General features: G+C 39.5%; 1 protein-coding gene, 2 long non-coding RNA genes and 1 pseudogene across 3 annotated transcripts; all 4 read left to right on the top strand.

Moving 5' to 3' along the window:
* The first annotated feature begins 492 nt into the window (after positions 1 to 492).
* On the top strand, positions 493 to 1,343 carry LOC147963445 (uncharacterized). The gene is made up of 2 exons (XR_015608977.1): positions 493 to 993; positions 1,104 to 1,343. It is a non-coding gene; the product is annotated as an uncharacterized LOC147963445 (long non-coding RNA).
* A 5,452-nt stretch (positions 1,344 to 6,795) lies between these two features.
* Positions 6,796 to 8,176, top strand: LOC125517148 (expansin-B6). The gene is made up of 3 exons (XM_048682339.2): positions 6,796 to 7,062; positions 7,153 to 7,262; positions 7,385 to 8,176. The coding sequence occupies exons 1-3, from the start codon at positions 6,879 to 6,881 to the stop codon at positions 7,910 to 7,912; spliced, it is 822 nt and encodes a 273-aa protein (XP_048538296.1). The 5' UTR covers positions 6,796 to 6,878; the 3' UTR covers positions 7,913 to 8,176.
* Positions 8,177 to 19,243: 11,067 nt separating this feature from the next.
* LOC147963444 (uncharacterized) lies at positions 19,244 to 19,907 on the top strand. The gene is made up of 2 exons (XR_015609417.1): positions 19,244 to 19,570; positions 19,681 to 19,907. It is a non-coding gene; the product is annotated as an uncharacterized LOC147963444 (long non-coding RNA).
* Positions 19,908 to 21,536: 1,629 nt separating this feature from the next.
* On the top strand, positions 21,537 to 22,258 carry LOC147963443 (expansin-B6 pseudogene; annotated as a pseudogene).
* Positions 22,259 to 22,988: the final 730 nt, after the last annotated feature.

The raw sequence follows: 22,988 nt of genomic DNA, 5'->3' as shown, positions 1-22,988 counted from the left end.
TAATAATGGTGCTAAAATACAAAAGGAAGGATGTCATCCTTAGAATTCTGCATTTATACAACAGACAAGCATATCTTTGATACTAATATTGCATTTATATGTCCTCTAAGTTGATGGTGGGCTATGTATATCTTCTATATATTGTATTTATGTCATACTACTGTATGTTGTATATCTTGTTATTACAAATATCAAGGGCCACACAGTTCAATGCATTTAACAAATATTGCATTTATATTCTCTTGCACTTTAAAAGAACAATAATAATTTAATATTTAATATTTTCCTATATTCAAATAAGTAGATGTCACATGTGCTATTTCATTAATTTATATAAGCACTATATTTATTATGTCGTTCTCTAGAGATATGTCTCTTTGTTAATGTTATTTGAACAAGCACGCTATAACTATTTAAAACTAGCAAGATATGTTAATATTAATTAGTGAGAGATACATAAGTGCATCATCAATAGCTAGGGTTTCACCACCCATCCCCATAAATACGACAAGATAAAGACTTACTGGCCATTTTCAAGTATAAATATAAAAAGGTATTCTTCTTTTAATATTGCGACATTAATAGCACTCCATGATTTCATATAACTCTAGGATCATTGCCTAATATTTGATTGTGACTCATCATAAATACTAGCATTACCATGCAAATACATATGAAATAAATATCGTTGATCCATATAAAAGAGCGAACAAAATTTATCTTGAATCGGCAAGATTTGGCAACAATATTGGTAGTGGAAATGCATTAATGTGAGATCATTATCTAAGATGTTATTGTGGCTCTCTATATATAGGAAGTGATCACATGGGAACATAAGAAAGAAGGAGAAGCAGAAAAACACTAATCTCTTTGTCCTCATGGCACTCGCTAAGAACAGTGCAGGATGGCCGATAATCATGTGTTCCATTGCTATTGCTTTCATGGTGCTTTCCATGATGTGTTCTACCTTCCCATCCTGCCATGCAGGCACTGGTATGTGGCATTTTATACCCCTACTTTTTGTGAACTTTCCTATTGTTCAAATTAGTCAACACATTGCTAATTTATCTTGTCTGATCTATGTGTACATGTTGCATTTGCAGAATCTGTTCATAATGTGGTTTGTGAGACTCTCGATCCCTGTAATAGCCCGAGGTGTGAAGACATGTGTAATCGTATAATGCAACATCGATTCAGACACTATTGCAAGACCCATAATGTTCAAATTCCAAACTGTTGTTGTATAGAACAATAAAATAATTGCTGGTTCTCTTGCTTGAGCCATGCAATGTTGAATAAATATATTTAATAAACTAATATCAATAAAGATGTTTTCCAAGTAATCGAGTTACTTAGAGATGTCTTAGGCCACTCTCAGGGCTCATGTCACCTCTACGGAAAATAATCCCACCAATGATAAAATACATATATGGAAGCTTGGGTAACTAGGAAAGAGATATACTCATCTTATCAAGGAAAAAATATAAGTTATATGAGAACTAAGTAAATAATTCCCTACACCTGTGTGTGCGTGTGTGAATACATTTATTTTTTATAGAAGAACATTGTTTGATACTAGGATATATTTGATTAGACGTGGTAATTAGAGGATCCCAAGTATTCTCGCATACAAACTCTCTATCTATGCATACATGCGGTAATGCACACAGATCGCACCCAAACTTTGTTTCTAGGCACATACATAGTGATGCATGCCAGGTTAATATGAGCGTACAGACTCAATGGCCATAAAATGAAACATGATTCAAAAGGCTATTCCTAAAGGAGACCAATATGAACATCAACAATATGAGAATTCATGTCTTATATTTGCCCATTGAAATTATGGGAATATATCCTTTGAAGAGACCATTTTGATTTTCCCCTGGCTGGGACACAAACAACATTTATACATTTTTCATTGAGAAAAATGTTGTTTTTCATTTTACATTAGTGTATCATTTAATAAGTGATGCTGTCAACTAGTTTCCAATTTGTGCAACACACGCCAGGGAGAGAACCCCCGCGCACCCCCGCTGCCCCAGTGCGCCCATTTTGGGCCGGTCCATGAGTGGCAGAGGGGAGCCCCTTATTTTCTTGTTATTTTTTTCCTTTTATATATAATTTGGTATTTTGAAAAACTTCCCACAATTCAAAAAATGTGAATTTCTAAAAAATTTGTGGAGCCAAAAAAGTGTCCCTGAATTCGAATAATGTTCACGAATTTGAAAGAATGTCCATGATTTTAAAAAAATGTTCGTGGATTTGGATATTGATGAAAAAATCATCACATGAATAAATTTTGAATGTGATGATCATTTTTTGAACTTTGGTCAACAAATTCACAATTCAAGAACATTTTCTGACAAAATTAGCTGAAATTTTTGAAAACATTTTGACCATTTTTGTAGTTTGATGGAAATTCTTGAATTTGATGAATATTTTTGAAAGTTACGGTGAACATTTTTTCAGTAAGATGAACATTTTTTGAATTAGATGAACATTTTTCATTTTGTAAACTTGATGAACAAATTCTCCATTCAAGAACACTTGTTTGAAAATTGGAACCTTTCAAAAACTAGATGAATATTTTTTGGAATTGATGAACATTTTGTTAAATTATGGTGCATAAATTTTGAATATGATGAACAAATTTTCAATTTCATGAACATTTTTGAGTTAGATGGATTTTTTTTAATTCAGTGAACAAAAACAAGAAAAAGAAAAAAAAACGGAGATGAAGAAGAAATTAAAAATTGAAAAAGGAAACATAAAAGAAAAAAGAAAGAAACTGGGGGACCTTGCGCGCCACATGGGCTGGCCCAGAAGGCGCACAGGGGGCTATGGGGCAAGTATTAGCAAGCATCCGCAAATACTAAGACGTTCATTAAGGTAATCCCAACCATAGCATTAAGATATATTGGTCGCCTTTCAACCCCGTATGCATCAATTTCTATGGTGTGGCGAGGTTTCGGTCACTCATGTTGCCGTATGCATAGTTCTACCAACATGCTACTAACACTAAGGTGTGATCCACACATGCTCTCATATGATGGGCAGCAAAGGATAGTAAGATAATGACATGCAACTCAAACCAATCATAACAATTCACCAATTAACCCATAGGACAAAAATAATCTACTCAGCCATATAAAAGATGCAAGAAATCATCATATAATAATTCATAGCATCCAGAACCATGTTGAAGTAGGGGATTGCAACGGGTTGTGGGGGAGTGGACCGCTCAACAGAGAGGGAGGGAGGTGATAAAGATGTCGGTGACGGTGAAGTTGTTGAGGACGATCGTCGCGATGATGGTTGCCTCGGCGGCACTGCGGGGCCACTGGGAGAGAGAGGAAGAGAGCCCCCTCCTCCTTATTCTTACATGGCCTCTCCCCTAGATGGGGACAATTTTCCTCCTAATAGCAACTCTAGCGGACCCCGCAAAAAGCCCTGACCCGCAAAATAACCGCCAAAATGCGGGTCGGCATGGAAAATCCCACCCGAACAGAACCTGCAAACGCGGCCGGCCCGCAAAAATTTTGAGGGGCGGGCCAAAATCTTGGCCCCAACCTGCGAATACGCGGGTTTCCACCTCGCCCCTACGGTGCCCCGTATTGCGGTGAAACCGTTGGCGGGAGGGATATTTCAGCCCGCGCCCTTTCCCCTTCTCCTTCCGCCGCCCGCCCGGCGATTCTAGCCAAATCTACGGGCGGAATCGCGCCACGGGGGCATCCCCCACCCTCCAGCACCGACTCGTTGCACCCCCCCCCCGGATCCAGCGAGAAGAGCCGCCCCTCGTCGATGTCGCCGCTGGGGATCGACCGCCCTTGAGCCCGCCCCTCGTCGCCGCCCGGGATCACCCGCCACATGAGCCATCGGTTAGTGTTTGTTTTGTGCTTTGTGTCGAGTGTTATGCCTAGTTGATTGACGAGGCGTGCGATTCTTGACCATGTAGATGGAATTGAGCCCGTGCGAGAACTTCTTGCTCTCCGATTCGTCTGATTCGGATGACTCGGATGTTGAGACGATGTTCGGCAGCAGACATTAGTGATGGCACTTGCCGTGAAGGAGTACGAAGACGAGAACCGAAAGAGGCGGCGAGGATCGACCGTCGGGCATCTTTGCATTCCTCGAAATTGCCATCTCGGGAACGAGATGTTGATGCAAGACTACTTCATGGAGAATCCAACATATCCACCGCACCTCTTCCGGAGAAGGTACCGAATGCGCCGATCCCTCTTTGTGAAAATTGTTCAAGCTTGCGAGGCAAATTGTCGATATTTTACTCAAAGAAGATATGTTGCGGGCTTAAAGGGATTTAGTGCATATCAAAAAATCTCCGCAGCTATGCGGGTGATTGCATATGGCAGGTGATTGCACTATTTAGTTTGCTTCGGTGATTTGAATAATTATTTGTAATGTGGATGATTGTTGTATTGAGTTGGTATTGAATAATTATTTAGTTTGCTTCCAGGATTTGAATAATTATTTTGTAGTATGGATGTTTTTTTTATTTTTGTGGTGTGGGCCCGCAAAGCCGTTTTTCAGCGAACTGCAAACGCGTTTTGCGGGCCGACGGGATGCGGGGTCTGCTAGAGATGCTCTAAGTCTTTGTCCTACATGCCTCCCGAAGAGGTGAGAGCCCCTCCGAGATTGGATCTGTCTTGTGTCTATTTATCTATTTTTGGGTACTGTATCTGAGGCCGAGCACCGTTTCTTAAAAATCCGGAGATTCGTAATTCTGATTGGGCTTAAACTTTTAGGAATTTATTTCCCATAAAATTAGCTTTCTTCTGGCAAAAGAAGGGCTCCAACCAACCTCCACAACCCCCACGCAGATGTGCCCTAGGCCACGCCTATAGGCCGTGTGGTTCCCTCGGACACCGCCTTAGGATGATTCCTTCGCCCAAAAATCTGATATATTCCATCAAAATTTCACACACACAAAATGAACTCATTCCAGCTCTGTGAGTTTTTGACTTAAATTCCAAAAAAAAAACAATAGAAAATAGGAACTGGATTAATAGGTTAGTTCAAATAAATATTGTGCCAAAAACATAAATAAATGGTATAAATAGATATAAATAAGGCATGAATACTTCATAAATTACAGATACGTTTGAGACATATCACTCTTGCAGAATCCTCCTTACATTTTACAACAAAATATTGATTCTATATGAGGGCCTCAAGCCAAGTTTCAAGTTTTTCAGACTTCATTATATTTTCAGGAATTAAAATAGCAACAATTTCCATGTTCGGAGATGTGTCTTGGCACCCTGATGTGGAATTCCATTGCTTTCTTGGATAATTCCTAAATTATACTAAAGATTACAAATAGGATTTTCAACCCAGTGTTTCAGAACAAAATCATGCTATTGCAACTGCAATTTCAAACCAAAATCATGCAACTGCCATTCAAATTTGACTTGTATGCACTAAATATCTAGAAATGAAGGTAATGATTTAAATGTAGCAAACAGGCCCTGAAAATTGCTAAGTTTGACATTTATAATGTAATGGTCTATCTTGGGTGTAGAAAAATTAGAAGCTCAACTGATGAGGAAACCGCAACTTTGCCTTAAAATCCGACTCGTTCCCCTTCGGAACCTAGATTCTACCTCGGAGATGGTCCGGTTTCTAAGCAATGTACATAACGACTTTTGCAAAACCTTCTCAAGTTTTTACTGCAACATATTTATACCATATGAGGGTGCAATGCTAAGTTTCATGTTTTTTAGAATTTTTGAACATTTAATTAAATTACGTAAAACCAATCAGCTTCATTTTCGGGTTCAAGTCTAGGCACCCATATATTTTGTTTTTTTTTATTTTCTAGGATAAGGCCTAAACATAGAGTAAAGAATACAAATAGGATTCCTCGCAGAAAAAGTACGCAAATAGGAATTTGCAGCTCATTTTTTTCCTTTTTCATGCACTTGCAACTCAGATTTGAATTGTATGCATGAAATGCCTAAAAATGCACTAAATGACTACAAAAGGAAATAGTGACGGGGAAAGAAAATAAAAGAGAGAAAACAAATAATGTAAAAGGAATAGAGCATAAATGCAAAAAGAAAATGAAACAAAAAAAGTGAGGAGAAAAGGGGGGAAATCTGTTTGCCCGGTGCCACATGGGAAAAACTCGGCAAAGCATGTGTTTGTAGAGTGTCACATGGCGGGAACTCGGCAAACATGTGATTTGCCAAGTGGCGTCCTTTTGCTAGTGTTTTCTTCATGGGACTTGACTGGTCGTGTTTGCCTAGTATCCGATGAAATGTACTCGGCAAACAACCCGTGACTAGGAAAAGTTCCATATTTCAATAGTGAATTTAGTATATATAAAAAAATCCAACCATGACCATCGACAAAAGAAAGCTGGACATGGTTAGCAAAACTGTACGTGAGAGTACCTACTTTCTTGCAAACATACTAGTATTTGCAATGTCTCCAATCAGGTCTTGAGGTTATAACGTGGGGCCTGATCTTAGGGCATGACGATGGTCTGACTTTGTCTGCAACCAACAACTTGACTTGTGCACCCCCAAATGATTAGCGGATGCTTTGCGATCACCGCCAAGGTGTGATTTTATATATAGTCGTATGTACGCGCGTAAACCGGCCGGTGCCTGTATTCCTCCATGATTCCCTCCGTAGCCATGTTACCTTGGAGCCCTAAACACGCCATACGCGTAGCCGTCTCGTCGGATGCAACTGCAAGTCTGCAACATGCGCCGACTCGTCGTTCCCACCTCATTTTGCCCATTGGCCTGCCTATAAATGCCCTGGCAATGACATTCCGTCCAGCCATCACAAGATCACAACACAAACAAACAAACAAACAAAAAGGAGTAGTACGACTGTCTAGTGCCAATATGGTTGGCGTCTCCACCAACGACATTGCCATTGTGCTTGTGGCACTTCTCTCCGTGCTCGTCACGTCCGTCTGTTCTGCGGCCAACTACGACACCTCCGCCGCTAGATCCTACAACTCCGGCTGGCTCCCCGCGAAGGCCACCTGGTACGGTGCGCCCACCGGCGCCGGACCCAACGACAACGGTACGCCCATATATACAAATTTGCATGCATCACGTTCGCAGTGCCAACTTACATAGTAATAATGCTGTTCTCCTCCATTTGGATTTGCAGGCGGTGCTTGCGGCTTCAAGAACGTCAACCAGTACCCTTTCTCCTCCATGACGTCCTGCGGCAACGAGCCTCTGTTCGACGGTGGCGCAGGCTGCGGCAGCTGCTATGAGGTACGTACTATACTGCATTACTTATCTGACACCCGACAGTGTCAGTTAAATTAGTTGGTCAAATCCAAACCTACCACGTGCATGCAAAGTATGCATCGTTGACCTATACGTGTTTCATCCAGATCCGATGTGTCGCCGCCAACAACCCTTCCTGCTCCGGCCAGCCGAGGAGGGTGGTCATCACCGACATGAACTACTACCCCGTGGCCAGGTACCACTTCGACCTCAGTGGCACGGCGTTCGGGGCCATGGCCAAGAACGGCCTCAACGACAAGCTCCGCCACGCCGGCATCATCGACATGCAGTTCAGGAGGGTGCGATGCAACTTCCCGGGCATGAAGGTCACCTTCCACGTCCAGCGTGGCTCCAACCCCAACTACCTCGCGGTGCTCGTGGAGTACGCCAACGTCGACGGCACCGTGGTCCGCATGGAGCTGATGCAGACCAAGAACGGCCGCCCCACGGGGTCCTGGGAGCCGATGCGCCGCTCCTGGGGATCCATCTGGCGGATGGACACCAGCCGCCCGCTGCAGGGGCCCTTCTCCATGCGCATCACCAGCGACTCCGGGAAGACGCTGGTGGCCAACAATGTCATCCCGGCCTACTGGCGGCCGGACAAAGCCTACGGGTCCAACGTCCAGTTCTATTGATTTTGGCTCAATCAATTAGGTGCTTCTCTGATGGATTCCGGTCGAATTGGTGCTCCCGGATTTCTCTTCTCACCAAACGCTACCTATTGTTCATTGTGAGTGATAAGAACTTGTATAATGCAAAGTCTTTAGCAAGGTATATTTGTAAAAAAGGAACTGGTGATTTCTCAAGTATCAGTGTTTATTTGTATTGTAGCACATAAGCTTACTTAGACACCACTGTTATCCGAAAAAGAATCGGGGCTTAAGGAAAACCAGTTTGTATTTGCAAGCTCCTCTACATGGTCCAGATATTGCTAGCTAACTGGATGATCAACATTGTCTGGCCAATGCATGTTGCCGGGCTCTTTTCTAGCTCACTACCCCGTGGATTAGAGCTGCGCAAGACCGAGTAGTATGTCGGTTTTCTACCTTTGTTTCTATTTTTTTTCTCTTTTTGTTTTTTATTTATTTTTATTTCTTTTCTAAAATTACATGGATACTATTTTTAAATCCTTATTTATGAAAATAACACACACATTTTATGCATTCAATTAAACATGGCGAAAACAATTTAATTATGTCTTTTTGCATAGAACACCAGGATATCACCAAACTTCACAAGTGAGTAGAACACTCGACCATTTTTCCTAAGAAAAAAACAGAAATATTTGTATTTGCAAAAAATTTAGTTTTCCTATTCATTCGGGTGTATGTGGATCCATGTTCACCGATCTATTCCGTTATGTTTCATTGACGCCGGTCTTCTCAAAAAATTACTCACGCGATCGGTGCCCTTGCATTCCCCAACAAAGCAGTTAGCATGTCGTCGAGAACAGGGGCGGAGCCAGGATTCAGGCATAGGGGCGGCCAAACGATGGCCGAGCGAGAAAATATTTTTTTCCCTCGCGAACTATCCAATAGTTATATATCCAAGTATATTTTGCATTTAATTTGTCTAGACAGACTTCTTTTCAGCTGGATCGTGTCTAGCTATAGTTTTTTTTTGCAGGTTGTCTAGCTATAGTTAATATTGTCAATAGTTCCACGTATGCGCCGAGTAGACCAAGTGATAATCAAACTACTCTGAAACATGACATGAAATGTCTTGCTACAAAACATTGTCATATGGAAAGAACAATCATTGTATAGCCAAATGGCTGGCTTCTAGCTTGTATTTATACATATTTAAATGGCAAATCCCCACAAAAATAATATTTGAATGGCAAATCATCACTAATTGTATTAGAACTTTTTTTTGTTGTATTAGGCAAAAGTATTAAAAATTGCCAGAACACATACCTAGAGAAATAAATCTAGCCTCTGCTCATCCCCTTTGTCTCTAGGTAGAAGTAGATTGGCTGGTCGTTGTTGGCATACTCTAGGCAACCGTCACTGCTCACCGATTTTTCAGATCCAAGCTAGAATGATTGCGCGTGTGTATGCCCTAGTATGGCGATGCATCACAAATCACATAGCCAAAATAATAAAAATCGGATGAATAAGTTCGAAACGATACAAGATGTGAATTGAGAGAGATTAGTAGAAAGTGTGATGTGTTAACCTTGCTATTTCATTGGCTACATGCTGAAGAATCGACGAGCAGCAGCTTGTGCGTTGTGCCGCCGTAAGAGTCAGATCGAGAGTGGGAAGAGCAGGAGGCTGGCATGCGGCAAGGGCACAGGACGGCGGCCGCGCGGTCATTGGCTACATCCTGAAGAATCCACGCATGCGCTAATCACGGGAGATAATGCCCGACGAGCAGGACACAAGAGAGAACAGTTGCCCAATCGGATGTTGCCATGGACCTGAAAACGTTTCACTATTGGGCTTTGACATGGGCCTTTTTTCATTTTTCTAGAATTGACGTCAACATAGGGGTGGGGGCAAGTATTCTGTACGTTTCACTATCGCTAATTATATAGCGTATACTCAACGTTCGCTAGATTGTTAGGGGGGCAGGCCCCTGCTCCCTCCCCCCCTCTTGTCTTCGCCACTGGTCGAGAAGTCCAAGCCAAGCAGTACACATGCTACTCTGACACAAATTACATCAGAGCCACAAAGACCGACAAGGCACGATGACAAGGGCAGGCGTGGCTAGCGCAAAAGCTATGTCCTGAGCATCGTGTGTTTCTATGAGGGCACGGGCTCCGCCACCAACCACCCGCACACCTCTGTCATCATGCATGGTGAACGTGAAGAGAATCTGACCACCTGGCTAAACTAGAGGTATCTCACGGTGTAATTCGCGGGAGTAATTAATCAGGAGCCATCCGAGGCCCTGTGAATTAGCAGGGCACACATTGCCATAGTTAGACTGGCCACACTAGTAGGCCACATAGTGTAATTTTACTATTGGCATCTTGTAATTTTGTTTTTTCTCCACTGAGATTAATAATATCCATGTTTTCCTACCAACTCTATTTGTGTAATATGGTATACTGGCATGCCAACATATTTTTTTTTCCTTTCCTTCGGCCCATGGGAGAAATACACTCCTCCTCTTCCCTTCTCTCGGAGTTGTTTTTCTCTCATCTATAAAAGAAGGAATTCACAGGGTATGTGATCTCAAAAGCTATTGCAACATTAATTTTTAGCATGAGGGTCAATGATTTATTCGCTTTAAGAGTCACACACATGATGTTTTGTATGGATTGATCTTTTCTTGATAAAGACGCTCTGGCATGGTGAGATGAACTCATTCATCTCGGGTTGCAATCGGCGTGCAAGGAATATTGGAGGTGAGTTTAGCAATACTACAAACGAGGCCTATGCGCCAAAAATCAAATAGATGTTAGATTATTTGCATAGGGTAGTATGTGATTACATCTGAGAACACATAATCACATAAAAAGAGAGGGTTTGGGGATCTATTATATAATTAAAACAGAAGTCAAACAAGCCATCATGTTAGTCCATTCAAACAAGACCGAGTAGTATGTCGGTTTTCTACCTTTGTTTCTATTTTTTTCTCTTTTTGTTTTTTATTTATTTTTATTTCTTTTCTAAAATTACATGGATACTATTTTTAAATCCTTATTTATGAAAATAACACACACATTTTATGCATTCAATTAAACATGGCGAAAACAATTTAATTATGTCTTTTTGCATAGAACACCAGGATATCACCAAACTTCACAAGTGAGTAGAACACTCGACCATTTTTCCTAAGAAAAAAACAGAAATATTTGTATTTGCAAAAAATTTAGTTTTCCTATTCATTCGGGTGTATGTGGATCCATGTTCACCGATCTATTCCGTTATGTTTCATTGACGCCGGTCTTCTCAAAAAATTACTCACGCGATCGGTGCCCTTGCATTCCCCAACAAAGCAGTTAGCATGTCGTCGAGAACAGGGGCGGAGCCAGGATTCAGGCATAGGGGCGGCCAAACGATGGCCGAGCGAGAAAATATTTTTTTCCCTCGCGAACTATCCAATAGTTATATATCCAAGTATATTTTGCATTTAATTTGTCTAGACAGACTTCTTTTCAGCTGGATCGTGTCTAGCTATAGTTTTTTTTTGCAGGTTGTCTAGCTATAGTTAATATTGTCAATAGTTCCACGTATGCGCCGAGTAGACCAAGTGATAATCAAACTACTCTGAAACATGACATGAAATGTCTTGCTACAAAACATTGTCATATGGAAAGAACAATCATTGTATAGCCAAATGGCTGGCTTCTAGCTTGTATTTATACATATTTAAATGGCAAATCCCCACAAAAATAATATTTGAATGGCAAATCATCACTAATTGTATTAGAACTTTTTTTTGTTGTATTAGGCAAAAGTATTAAAAATTGCCAGAACACATACCTAGAGAAATAAATCTAGCCTCTGCTCATCCCCTTTGTCTCTAGGTAGAAGTAGATTGGCTGGTCGTTGTTGGCATACTCTAGGCAACCGTCACTGCTCACCGATTTTTCAGATCCAATCTAGAATGATTGCGGGTGCGTATGCCCTAGTATGGCGATCCATCACAAATCACATAGCCAAAATAATAAAAATTGGATGAATAAGTTCGAAACGATACAAGATGTGAATTGATAGAGATTAGTAGAAAGTGTGATGTGTTAACCTTGCTGTTTCATTGGCTACATCCTGAAGAATCGACGAGCAGCAGCTTGTGCGTTGTGCCGCCGTAAGAGTCAGATAGTGAGTGGGAAGAGCAGGAGGCTGGCATGCGGCAAGGGCACAGGACGGCGGCCGCGCGGTCATTGTCTACATCCTGAAGAATCCACGCACGCGCTAATCACGGGAGATAATGCCCGACGCGCAGGACACAAGAGAGAACAGTTGCCCAATTGGATGTTGCCATGGACCTGAAAATGTTTCACTATTGGGCTTTGACATGGGCTTTTTTTCATTTTTCTAGAATTGACGTCAAGATAGGGGGGGGGAGTATTCTGTACGTTTCACTATCGCTAATTATATAGCGTATACTCAACGTTCGCTAGATCGTTAGGGGGGGCAGGCCCCTGCTCGCCCCCTTTGTCTCCGCCACTGGTCGAGAAGTCCAAGCCAAGCAGTACACATGCTACTCTGACACAAATTACATCAGAGCCACAAAGACCGACAAGGCACGATGACAAGGGCAGGCGTGGCTAGCGCAAAAGCTATGTCCTGAGCATCGTGTGTTTCTATGAGGGCACGGGCTTCGACACCAACCACCCGCACACCTCTGTCATCATGCATGGTGAACGTGAAGAGAATCTGACCACCTGGCTAAACTAGAGGTATCTCACGGTGTAATTCGCGGGAGTAATTAATCAGGAGCCATCCGAGGCCCTGTGAATTAGCAGGGCACACATTGCCATAGTTAGACTGGCCACACTAGTAGGCCACATAGTGTAATTTTACTATTGGCATCTTGTAACTTTGTTTTTTCTCCACTGAGATTAATAATATCCATGTTTTCCTACCAACTCTATTTGTGTAATACGGTATACTGGCGTGCCAACATATTTTTTTCCTTTCCTTCGGCCCATGGGAGAAATACACTCCTCCTCTTCCCTTCTCTCGGAGTTGTTTTTTCTCTCATCTATAAAAGAAGGAATTCACAGGGTATGTGATCTCGAAAGCTATTGCAACATTAATTTTTAGCATGAGGGTCGATGATTTATTCGCTTTAAGAGTCACACACATGATGTTTTATATGGATTGATCTTTTCTTGATAAAGACGCTCTGGCGTGGCGAGATGAACTCATTCATCTCGGGTTGCAATCGGCGTGCAAGGAATATTGGAGGTGAGTTTAGCAATACTACAAACGAGGCCTATGCGCCAAAAATCAAATAGATGTTAGATTATTTGCATAGGGTAGTATGTGATTACATCTGAGAACACATAATCACATAAAAAGAGAGGGTTTGGGGATCTATTATATAATTAAAACAGAAGTCAAACAAGCCATCATGTTAGTCCATTCAGATTAAATTATCTTGAACATCAATTTTAGATACAAACGGCTAAGATTTAAAGATGTAAATGTTACATACAAATATTATAAACATACATTATGTTGGACATATCAAGTCTGTCATGTACACCTGTTAGGAAAGTGCAACCACGTTCACGTGTAGGAATCATATATGGTGTATGTGCCAATAAGGAAACATGTAATCAAGTCCGACTTGAATCCTAATCCAGGAAAAAGACAGCGCCATATAAAAGAAAAAAGGCAGCCGCTGTATACATGGACCAACCTGCCAACCATCGGCCCGTGGTCTTAATACAGAGCACACACAAAGAGCTCGCCACCCCTAAAAAAGCAGTTCCCCTAGAAAAACAGCGGCAGGCAACACTTCTCATAAATAAATAAAATAGTGTGCAATAGCTACATATTTTTATGTGGCATTAATGCACAAACATATACATGATGAATAAGCGTAAATCCAGTTAGCAACTTTTCAAATGTCACCTTTCGGCCAATTCATTCTCATATCAAATGTGGCTATGGTGAGCAGAAGCACAACAACACAAGAATAAAAAGAGAAAAAAATAGGTGGTAAGGATTAAACGGTGGAACACACAAGCATTCATTCAATAAAGAGATCATTCATACTGAATGAACACATAATGCGTTGATGTCTAATATATGAAAGCAGAAACAAGAAAAAAGCTATAATGTTTTGTTTTTGAAAACCAGCGTGGCAACACTTCTAAAAAAAATTAGTAGGCAACAGGTTATATCTGGCATTAATACACAAATATATACATGATGAATAAGCTTAAATACATTCACGGTCTTTTCAAAATGTCACCTATTTGCCAATTCGTACTCAGATCCGATGTGCCTATGGCGAGCAGAAGCAAAGCAGAAAAAAAAAGTTAAAAACTAGGTGGTAATGATTAAAAGGTTGAACACACACGGATTCATCCAATAAATTTATAGTTTTTACTGGATGAACACATAATGCGTCTATGTCTAATATATGAAAGCCGAAACAAGAAAAAAGCTATAATATTTTGTTTTCAAATGAGCATGGTGTAGCATTTATAAATAGCTAAAGTCGACTTGAGTATAATTTTTGAAACTTCTATTTTATGGATATGAAAATGTATCATATTATGAAAATAGGAGGGACATGTCACCAAGTTCTTTCAAATAGACAAAAGTATTTGCTTCGTTGATCTTAAAAATTAACATGTATGATTTAGAATCGAATTATCTAAAATATTTTAGATTTAGTAAAGAAAACATTACGAAAATGTAAGTGTACAAAACTGTCCATGGAATACACAAGTGCTCTAATGTGCTTTGGCAACACAACTCCAACCCGTCAATGTGCTTTCCGATTCGTATAGGAATTGTATTGCATGCATGCAATGATCTCATTCTGATGTCATCATATACTACTGAAAGATCAACTCCGTATAGAACGTGACTAATAATGTTTCCTCAAATATATATGTAAATGAGATTTAGTTTTTGCATAACTAAGATAATAAGGATGATCCGTGAAAAAAATACATGAGAGATTCATAATTACCTTTAGCATAAGTAGCTTTATTGGTGAGGGTAAATACAAGTCTATTTATTTACATTTCTTTGTTGTTTGTGAGTTATCCCGGGAATAGAACATGATGAGACTTGGTGATGAAATGTGTATTTCTAGATTTATTTCTCGGTTATAAATTATCCTGGAAAAAAATACTAAGAAGCATATCAATGGCCCCTCTGTGTTGTACTTGCCTACACAGTATATGGTTTTACCTGGCACGAATAAAGTAACAGTAAATTCTAATGGAGCTATTATAAAAATCCACTAATATTTGTATAAGACATACTTCTCTAGACTAATATTTTTGTATTTGTTTTGATGATATATCAAGTCGCATATAGCTACCAATTATATCAACTGCTACTTTCAGAAAGTATTGATTTTTTTTAGAAAACATCGAACCATACATGGATGAGTTAAATGGAATAAATATTTGGCCATCCAACAACCGCAGTTAGAGCAAGACAAACATAAGCATGTAGTTAGATCCAAGATATTGCACTATATAATTGTAATACCAGTAATGACGACGTGTGTGAATATAAAACAACATAACTATTTACATTTAAATATCAGGTTTAACATTCTTTGGAAGATATTTTGAAAGCATAGTAAGGACGTGTTCACGATTTAATTTCTTACTACCTATTGACACTTGATGAACAAATTAAGATGTTAATGTCTCATGAAACTTTTCTTACATTAGCTATCATTTTATACAAATTACAGTATTATAATTTTGTTCGACATAGATGATTTCATTAAGCATATTAAAGACTATCTTAAATTTAAAATAATAGTTATAATGATATATATGAATCTAGCCGCGCAAATGCGCGGGAGATAGAAGTTGGCATGGTCGCCTGCTCGATGTAGGCGAGATGAAGGGATAATGTAGTGAATGTAGACGACCTCCTGGAGTCCTGATCCCCTCAGGCCCCCACCGGCACTGTCCTGTGACGGCGGTGAGATGACTAGGTTTTCTTGTTGATGCAGCACAACCTTTGATTGGTTAGGGTTTTGGAATATGGGGAGAAGAGTGAACCTGACGTGAATGAATGACCGCACAGGGGACCTAAACCATGAGTTGGTTTGGATGCCCCCGATCAGGGCGCATTAGTTAGAGATGAGGTGCATGTACGTTGGTGTGTGGCGCCCTCTCTTAATGTTATTTTCTTCCCTATTAGGTCGTTAGATCAAAATGGCATGTTAAGCCGTTAGATCAAACCAACATCCCCCCGATCGTTAGGCTTAACTACATTTTCCCCTTCTCCGTATGAATGATATACCAAAGTGAGGTGTGACAACAGCTAGCAAAACGCCACAGATCGTCAACACTTATAGCATAACATCCTATTTCGAAATGGAAAACATTTTGCTTATTGGGAGTGGTTTATTTTTGTTGTCCTTTATTCTAGAATCATAAGACTTCAAGTAGTCCCATGTCAGTAACATGCACGAAAATTATTGGGTGGTACCCTTCAGTTCACGCATCGGCAAGCATATGTGTCGTTCTTATATGTTTAACATTAATTGTTTGATACTGGATTCTATCTTTCACAACATGAAACTTGATATTAATGTGTTTGGCAGCAGCACTTGACTTGTTGTTACTTGTATAGAAAACTATGGGTTCATTACCGCAGTACAATACAGTTGGTTTAGATATGTTGTCAACCACTTTAAGCCCGGGAATAAAAATCTTTAGCCATATATCCTGCCCGGTGGCCTCAAAACATGTGCTTGCATCATCGACACAACAATGAACGTGTGTTTGGATATTTTCCATGATATGTCTCCTCCCGCGAGTGTGAATATATAACTTGGTGTGGATATCTTACTATCCATAGACCTGGCAAAACAAGTCTGAATTACTAATAACGTCTTAGTTACAAGACATTTTATGTAAGAATGAGACCTTTAGTTCCTTGCATATAACCCAACGCTTTCTTTCCGGCCTTGCAGTTGTTCGGTCCTGGATTTGATTGGAATTTGTCAACAATTCCGGTTAGAAAAGCCAAATCCAGGCGTGTACAAACTTGAGAGTACATGATGCTTCCGACAGCTGAAGCATAAGGAACCGACTTCATCTGATCAGTTTCATATTACTTCCTTGAACATTGAAATGTCTGAAACTTATCACCCTTGAGTATAGGAGCAAGTGAGACTACACACTTATGCATATTGAATTTCTTCAATATTATCTGAATGAATACCTATTGTCATAGTCCTAAAATTGTCAACCTACTGCCTTTAAATTTAACATATATGCAGTTGTCCACGACATTTTCCATAAAACCAAAAGTTTCTATAATCTTATCAAACTTAAGCTAACACTCTCTTGAATCTTGCTTCAAGCCATAAATTGATATCTTTAGATGACATGCTAAATGTTCCTTCCCTTCCACAACAAAGCCTTCCAGCAGAGCCATGTAAACATCCTCTTTTAGGTGACCATTTAGAAATTTTGTTTTAAAATCCGTTTGGAGTAGTTCTATGTCATAATGAGCTACCAATGCCATGATGATTCTAATAGAATCTTTGATTGACACACGAGGGAATGTTTTATACTTGATTCATTCTCTATGTCTGAACCCTTTTTCCACAAGCCCTGCCTTGAAACTTTTGAGATTCACTTTGGAATCATACTTGGTTTTGGTCCACCAATGATTACATGTTTTCATCTTGAAGGTGCAGCTTCTCTCGAAACCCACCTAATGTGTAACTACAAATACTAATTATCAATCTCCAATCCTTTGCACTTGTCCCTATTCAAAATATTGCCATGGACTCCACGTGGCACATTGACGGTGGATTGAACCCAATTCTAATCATTTGATGCCGCCAATGTCACATTATTTTACAATTTTGAAATGGTAGTGAGCATCTCGAGGTCCTACATTTTTTTCATTTATTCTAATGACCACGATAATGTGCTCTCTCAGATAGAGTTATACAATCTATTACGTGCACTTCGCCTCTTCATAGCACTAATGCTTTTCTTGCTTAAAACCATTTGTTGTATATATGTCTCTATATTATCCTTAGCCCCCAGATTCAGTTAATTTATGATCCAACCTTTGATACTATCTTACTTTAAATTTTCAGGGTAAATAACCTAGCACACTACCAACAAAGAGATGTACAAAATTAGGATGTTGATACATGACGCTTGGAGCATTTGTTTTGGCTGATTTCAGTTTATAAAAATCAAATTGTTTTCGTTAGTATTTACCTGCACTTGACTTCAATTACAGAAAAAAAGAGTTGCACAGGATCTGAGAGAGCTTTTATTATCTACATGTCCTATCATCACACGATCTGTTAGGAAGTCAAATGACCGGAATAGTTGTGTGGTGCTTGTTAATTAGTGTCTCTACAAAGTTGAACACGTGTGTTTGAAAGGTATAAACTTATAAGGGATTCCATCCAAGAGTCATTCAAGCTCTCATGGACACAAAGAGATCAAGGAGCTTTAGTTGTTTTGTCCTTAACTTGGTTTCGCTAGCACCCTCTATTTTAGTCTAAACAATCTTTTTGACATCAGATAACAATTGCATCAATGGTGTAGATGGATTTTCTGAATCATTCTAGTGGACATATAATGTCGCACGTCTTATTTTGTATTCGCTTTTCACTTTAAATCTAATTTGTGTTACATATTTTTGCTTATCTATTAATAATGGTGCTAAAATACAAAAGGAAGGATGTCATCCTTAGAATTCTGCATTTATACAACAGACAAGCATATATTTGATACTAATATTGCATTTATATGTCCTCTAAGTTGATGGTGGGCTATGTATCTCTTCTATATATTGTATTTATGTCATACTATTGTATGTTGTATATCTTGTTATTACAAATATCAAGGGCCACACAGTTCAATGTATTTAACAAATATTGCATTTATATTCTCTTGCACTTTATAAGAACAATAATAAGTTAATATTTAATATTTTCCTATATTAAAATAAGTAAATGTCACATGTGCTATTTCATTAATTTATATAAGCACTCTATTTATTATGTCGTTCTCTAGAGATATGTCTCTTTGTTTATGTTATTTGAACAAGCACGCTATAACTATTTAAAACTAGCAAGATATGTCAATATTAATTAGTGAGAGATACATAAGTGCATCATCAATAGCTAGGGTTTCACCACCCATCCCCATAAATACGACAAGATAAAGACTTACTGGCCATTTTCAAGTATAAATATAAAAAGGTATTCTTCTTTTAATATTGCGACATTAATAGCACTCCATGATTTCATATAACTGTAGGATCATTGCCTAATATTTGATTGTGACTCATCATAAATAGTAGCATCACCATGCGAATACATATGAAATAAATGTCATTGATCCATATAAAAGAGCGAAGAAAATTTATCTTGAATCGGCAAGATTTGACAACAATATTGGTAGTGGAAATACATTAATGTGAGATCATTATCTAAGATGTTATTGTGGCTCTCTATATATAGGAAGTGATCACATAGGAACATAAGAAAGAAGGAGAGGCAGGAAAAAACTAATCTCTTTGTCCTCATGGCACTCGCTAAGAACAATGCAGGATCGCCGACAGTCATGCGTTCCATAGCTATTGATTTCATGGTACTTTCCATGATGTGTTCTACCTTCCCATATTGCCATGCAGGCACAGGTATGTGGCATTTTATACCCCTATTTTTTGAGAACTTTCCTATTGTTCAAATTAGTCAACACATTGCTAATATATCTTGTTTGATCTGTGCGTACATGTTGCATTTGCAGAATCTGTTCATAATGTGGTTCGTGAGACTCTCGATCCCTGTAATAGCCCGAGGTGTGAAGACATGTGTCATCGTATAATGCAACATCGATTCAGACACTATTGCAAGACCCATAATGTTCAAATTCCAAATTGTTGTTGTATAGAACAATAAAATAATTGCTGGTTCTCCTGCTTGAGCCATGCAATGTTGAATAAATTGATATCAATAAAGATGTTTTTCAAGTAATCTAGTTACTTAGAGATGTCATAGGCCACTCTCAGGGCGCATGTCACCTCTGCAAAAAATAAGCCCACCAAGGTTAAAACACATATATGGAAGCTTGGGTAACCAAGAAAGAGATATACTCACTCATCTTATCAAGGAAAAAATATAAGTTATATGAGAACTAAGTAAATAATTCCCTACACATGTGTGTGTATTTGATTAGGCGTGGTAATTATGAGGATCACAAGTATTCCCACATACAAACTCTCTATCTATGCATAGATACGGTAATGCACAAAGATCGCACCCAAACTTTGTTTCTACGCACATACATAGTGACGCATGCCAGGTTGATTTGAGCGCATGGATTCAATGACCATAAAGTGAAACATGACTCAAAAGGCTATTCCTTTTTTTAGAAAAGGTCAAAAGGTTATTCCTAGAGGAGAACAATATGAACATTAACAATATGAGAATTTACGTGTTATCTTTGCCCGTTGAAATTATGGGAATATATCCTTTCATGAGACCATTTTGATTTTCCCCTGGGTGGGATAAAAACAACATTTATACATTTTTCATTGAGAAAAATGTTGTTTACATTAGTATATCATTTAATAAATGATGTCGCCAACTAGTTTCCAGTTGGCGCAGCACGCGCACCCCCGTTGCCCGCCTGCTTAGCCCCCCCCCCCCCCCCCCCCCCCGCACCCATTTTGGGCCGTCCCATGAGTGGCAGCGAGGAGCCCCCTATTTTTTTCCTTTATATATAATTTGGGATTTAAAAACTTTCCAAAATACAAAAAAGTTCGTGGAGCCAAAAAATGAACCTCAATTCGAATAAGGTTCACAAGTTTGAAAAAACGTTCATGATTTTAAAACATGTTCGTGAATTTGAACATTGATGAACATTTTTTATCAGATGAACAAATTTTCAATTTGATGAACATTTTATGAACTTGATGAAAAAATTCTCAATTCAATAACATTTTATGGAAAAATCAGAAGAAATTTTTTATAAATGGTTGCGCATTTTTTTATTTTTAAAAACATTTTTGAATTTGATCAAAAAAATTAAAAATCACGGTAAATTTTTTTGAATACGATAAACATTTTTTCAATAAAATGGACATTTTCAGTTTTTGAACTTGATGAACAAATTATCAATTCAAGAGCACTTTTTTGAAAATCGCAAATTCTTAAAAACTGGTTAAACTTTTTTGTATTTGATGAAGACGTTCTTAAATCATGGTTCACAAATTTTGAATATGATGAACAAATTTTTAATTTCTTGAACATTTTCTGAATTAGATGGACTTTTTTGAATTCAGAGATAAAAACAATAAAAAAATAAAAGTAACAAACGGAGATGAAGAAGAAATTAAAAAATAAAAAAGAAAACAGAAAAGGAAAATAAAACAATAAATAAATAAACTGGGAGACATCGCGCCCCACATGGGCCGGCCCAGAAGGCGCGCAGAGGAGGAGCTGGGGGGGTGCACTACGTAATTCCGTATTGCATGCACGCTGCGTCTAAGTGTCGACCTTTCGCACAGACTTAATCGAAGACCTTGACTGGCCAATTAACGGGTTGCAGCGTTTCCGCATTTGGGAACCTTCTAGAGTTTCCCTGCCGGTTTTTCAGGTCTTGGGAACATGCTAGAAGGTACCACTTCGACCTCAGTGGCACGGCGTTCGGGGCCATGGCCAAGAACGGCCTCAACGACAAGCTCCGCCACGCCGGCATCATCGACATGCAGTTCAGGAGGGTGCGATGCAACTTCCCGGGCATGAAGGTCACCTTCCACGTCCAGCGTGGCTCCAACCCCAACTACCTCGCGGTGCTCGTGGAGTACGCCAACGTCGACCGCACCGTGGTCTGCATGGAGCTGATGCAGACCAGGAACGGCCGCCCCACGGGGTCCTGGGAGCCGATGCGCCGCTCCTGGGGATCCATCTGGCGGATGGACACCAGCCGCCCGCTGCAGGGGCCCTTCTCCATGCGCATCACCAGCGACTCCGGGAAGACGCTGGTGGCCAACAATGTCATCCCGGCCTACTGGCGGCCGGACAAAGCCTACGGGTCCAACGTCCAGTTCTATTGATTTTGGCTCAATCATCAGTTGCATGCTTCTCCGACGGATTCCGGTCGAATTGGTGCTCCCGGATTTCTCTTCTCACCAAACGCTACCTATTGTTCATTGTGAGTGATAAGAACTTGTATAATGCAAAGTCTTTAGCAAGGTATATTTGTAAAAAAGGAACTGGTGATTTCTTAAGTATCAGTGTTTATTTGTATTGTAGCACATAAGCTTACTTAGACACCACTGTTATCCGAAAAAGAATCGGGGCTTAAGGAAAACCAGTTTGTATTTGCAAGCTCCTCTACATGGTCCAGATATTGCTAGCTAACTGGATGATCAACATTGTCTGGCCAATGCATGTTGCCGGGCTCTTTTCTAGCTCACTACCCCGTGGATTAGAGCTGCGCAAGACCGAGTAGTATGTCGGTTTTCTACCTTTGTTTCTATTTTTTTCTCTTTTTGTTTTTTATTTATTTTTATTTCTTTTCTAAAATTACATGGATACTATTTTTAAATCCTTATTTATGAAAATAACACACACATTTTATGCATTCAATTAAACATGGCGAAAACAATTTAATTATGTCTTTTTGCATAGAACACCAGGATATCACCAAACTTCACAAGTGAGTAGAACACTCGACCATTTTTCCTAAGAAAAAAACAGAAATATTTGTATTTGCAAAAAATTTAGTTTTCCTATTCATTCGGGTGTATGTGGATCCATGTTCACCGATCTATTCCGTTATGTTTCATTGACGCCGGTCTTCTCAAAAAATTACTCACGCGATCGGTGCCTTTGCATTCCCCAACAAAGCAGTTAGCATGTCGTCGAGAACAGGGGCGGAGCCAGGATTCAGGCATAGGGGCGGCCAAACGATGGTCAAGCGAGAAAATATTTTTTTCCCTCGCGAACTATCCAATAGTTATATATCCAAGTATATTTTGCATTTAATTTGTCTAGACAGACTTCTTTTCAGCTGGATCGTGTCTAGCTATAGTTTTTTTTGCAGGTTGT

This window comes from Triticum urartu, chromosome 6A (assembly GCF_056163025.1).
Source record: "Triticum urartu cultivar PI428250 chromosome 6A, HENAU_Tu73, whole genome shotgun sequence".
Lineage (NCBI taxonomy): Eukaryota > Viridiplantae > Streptophyta > Magnoliopsida > Poales > Poaceae > Triticum > Triticum urartu.
This window is presented reverse-complemented; position numbering and strand designations above follow the sequence as displayed.

Bases quoted from the DNA above. Each gene is read 5' to 3' on its own strand.
- LOC125517148 (XM_048682339.2), top strand. From the start codon at position 6,879: ATGGTTGGCGTCTCCACCAACGACATTGCCATTGTGCTTGTGGCACTT. The intron at 7,063-7,152 runs GTACGCCCATAT...TTGGATTTGCAG, and splicing joins CGCCGGACCCAACGACAACG to GCGGTGCTTGCGGCTTCAAG. The intron at 7,263-7,384 runs GTACGTACTATA...TGTTTCATCCAG, and splicing joins GCTGCGGCAGCTGCTATGAG to ATCCGATGTGTCGCCGCCAA.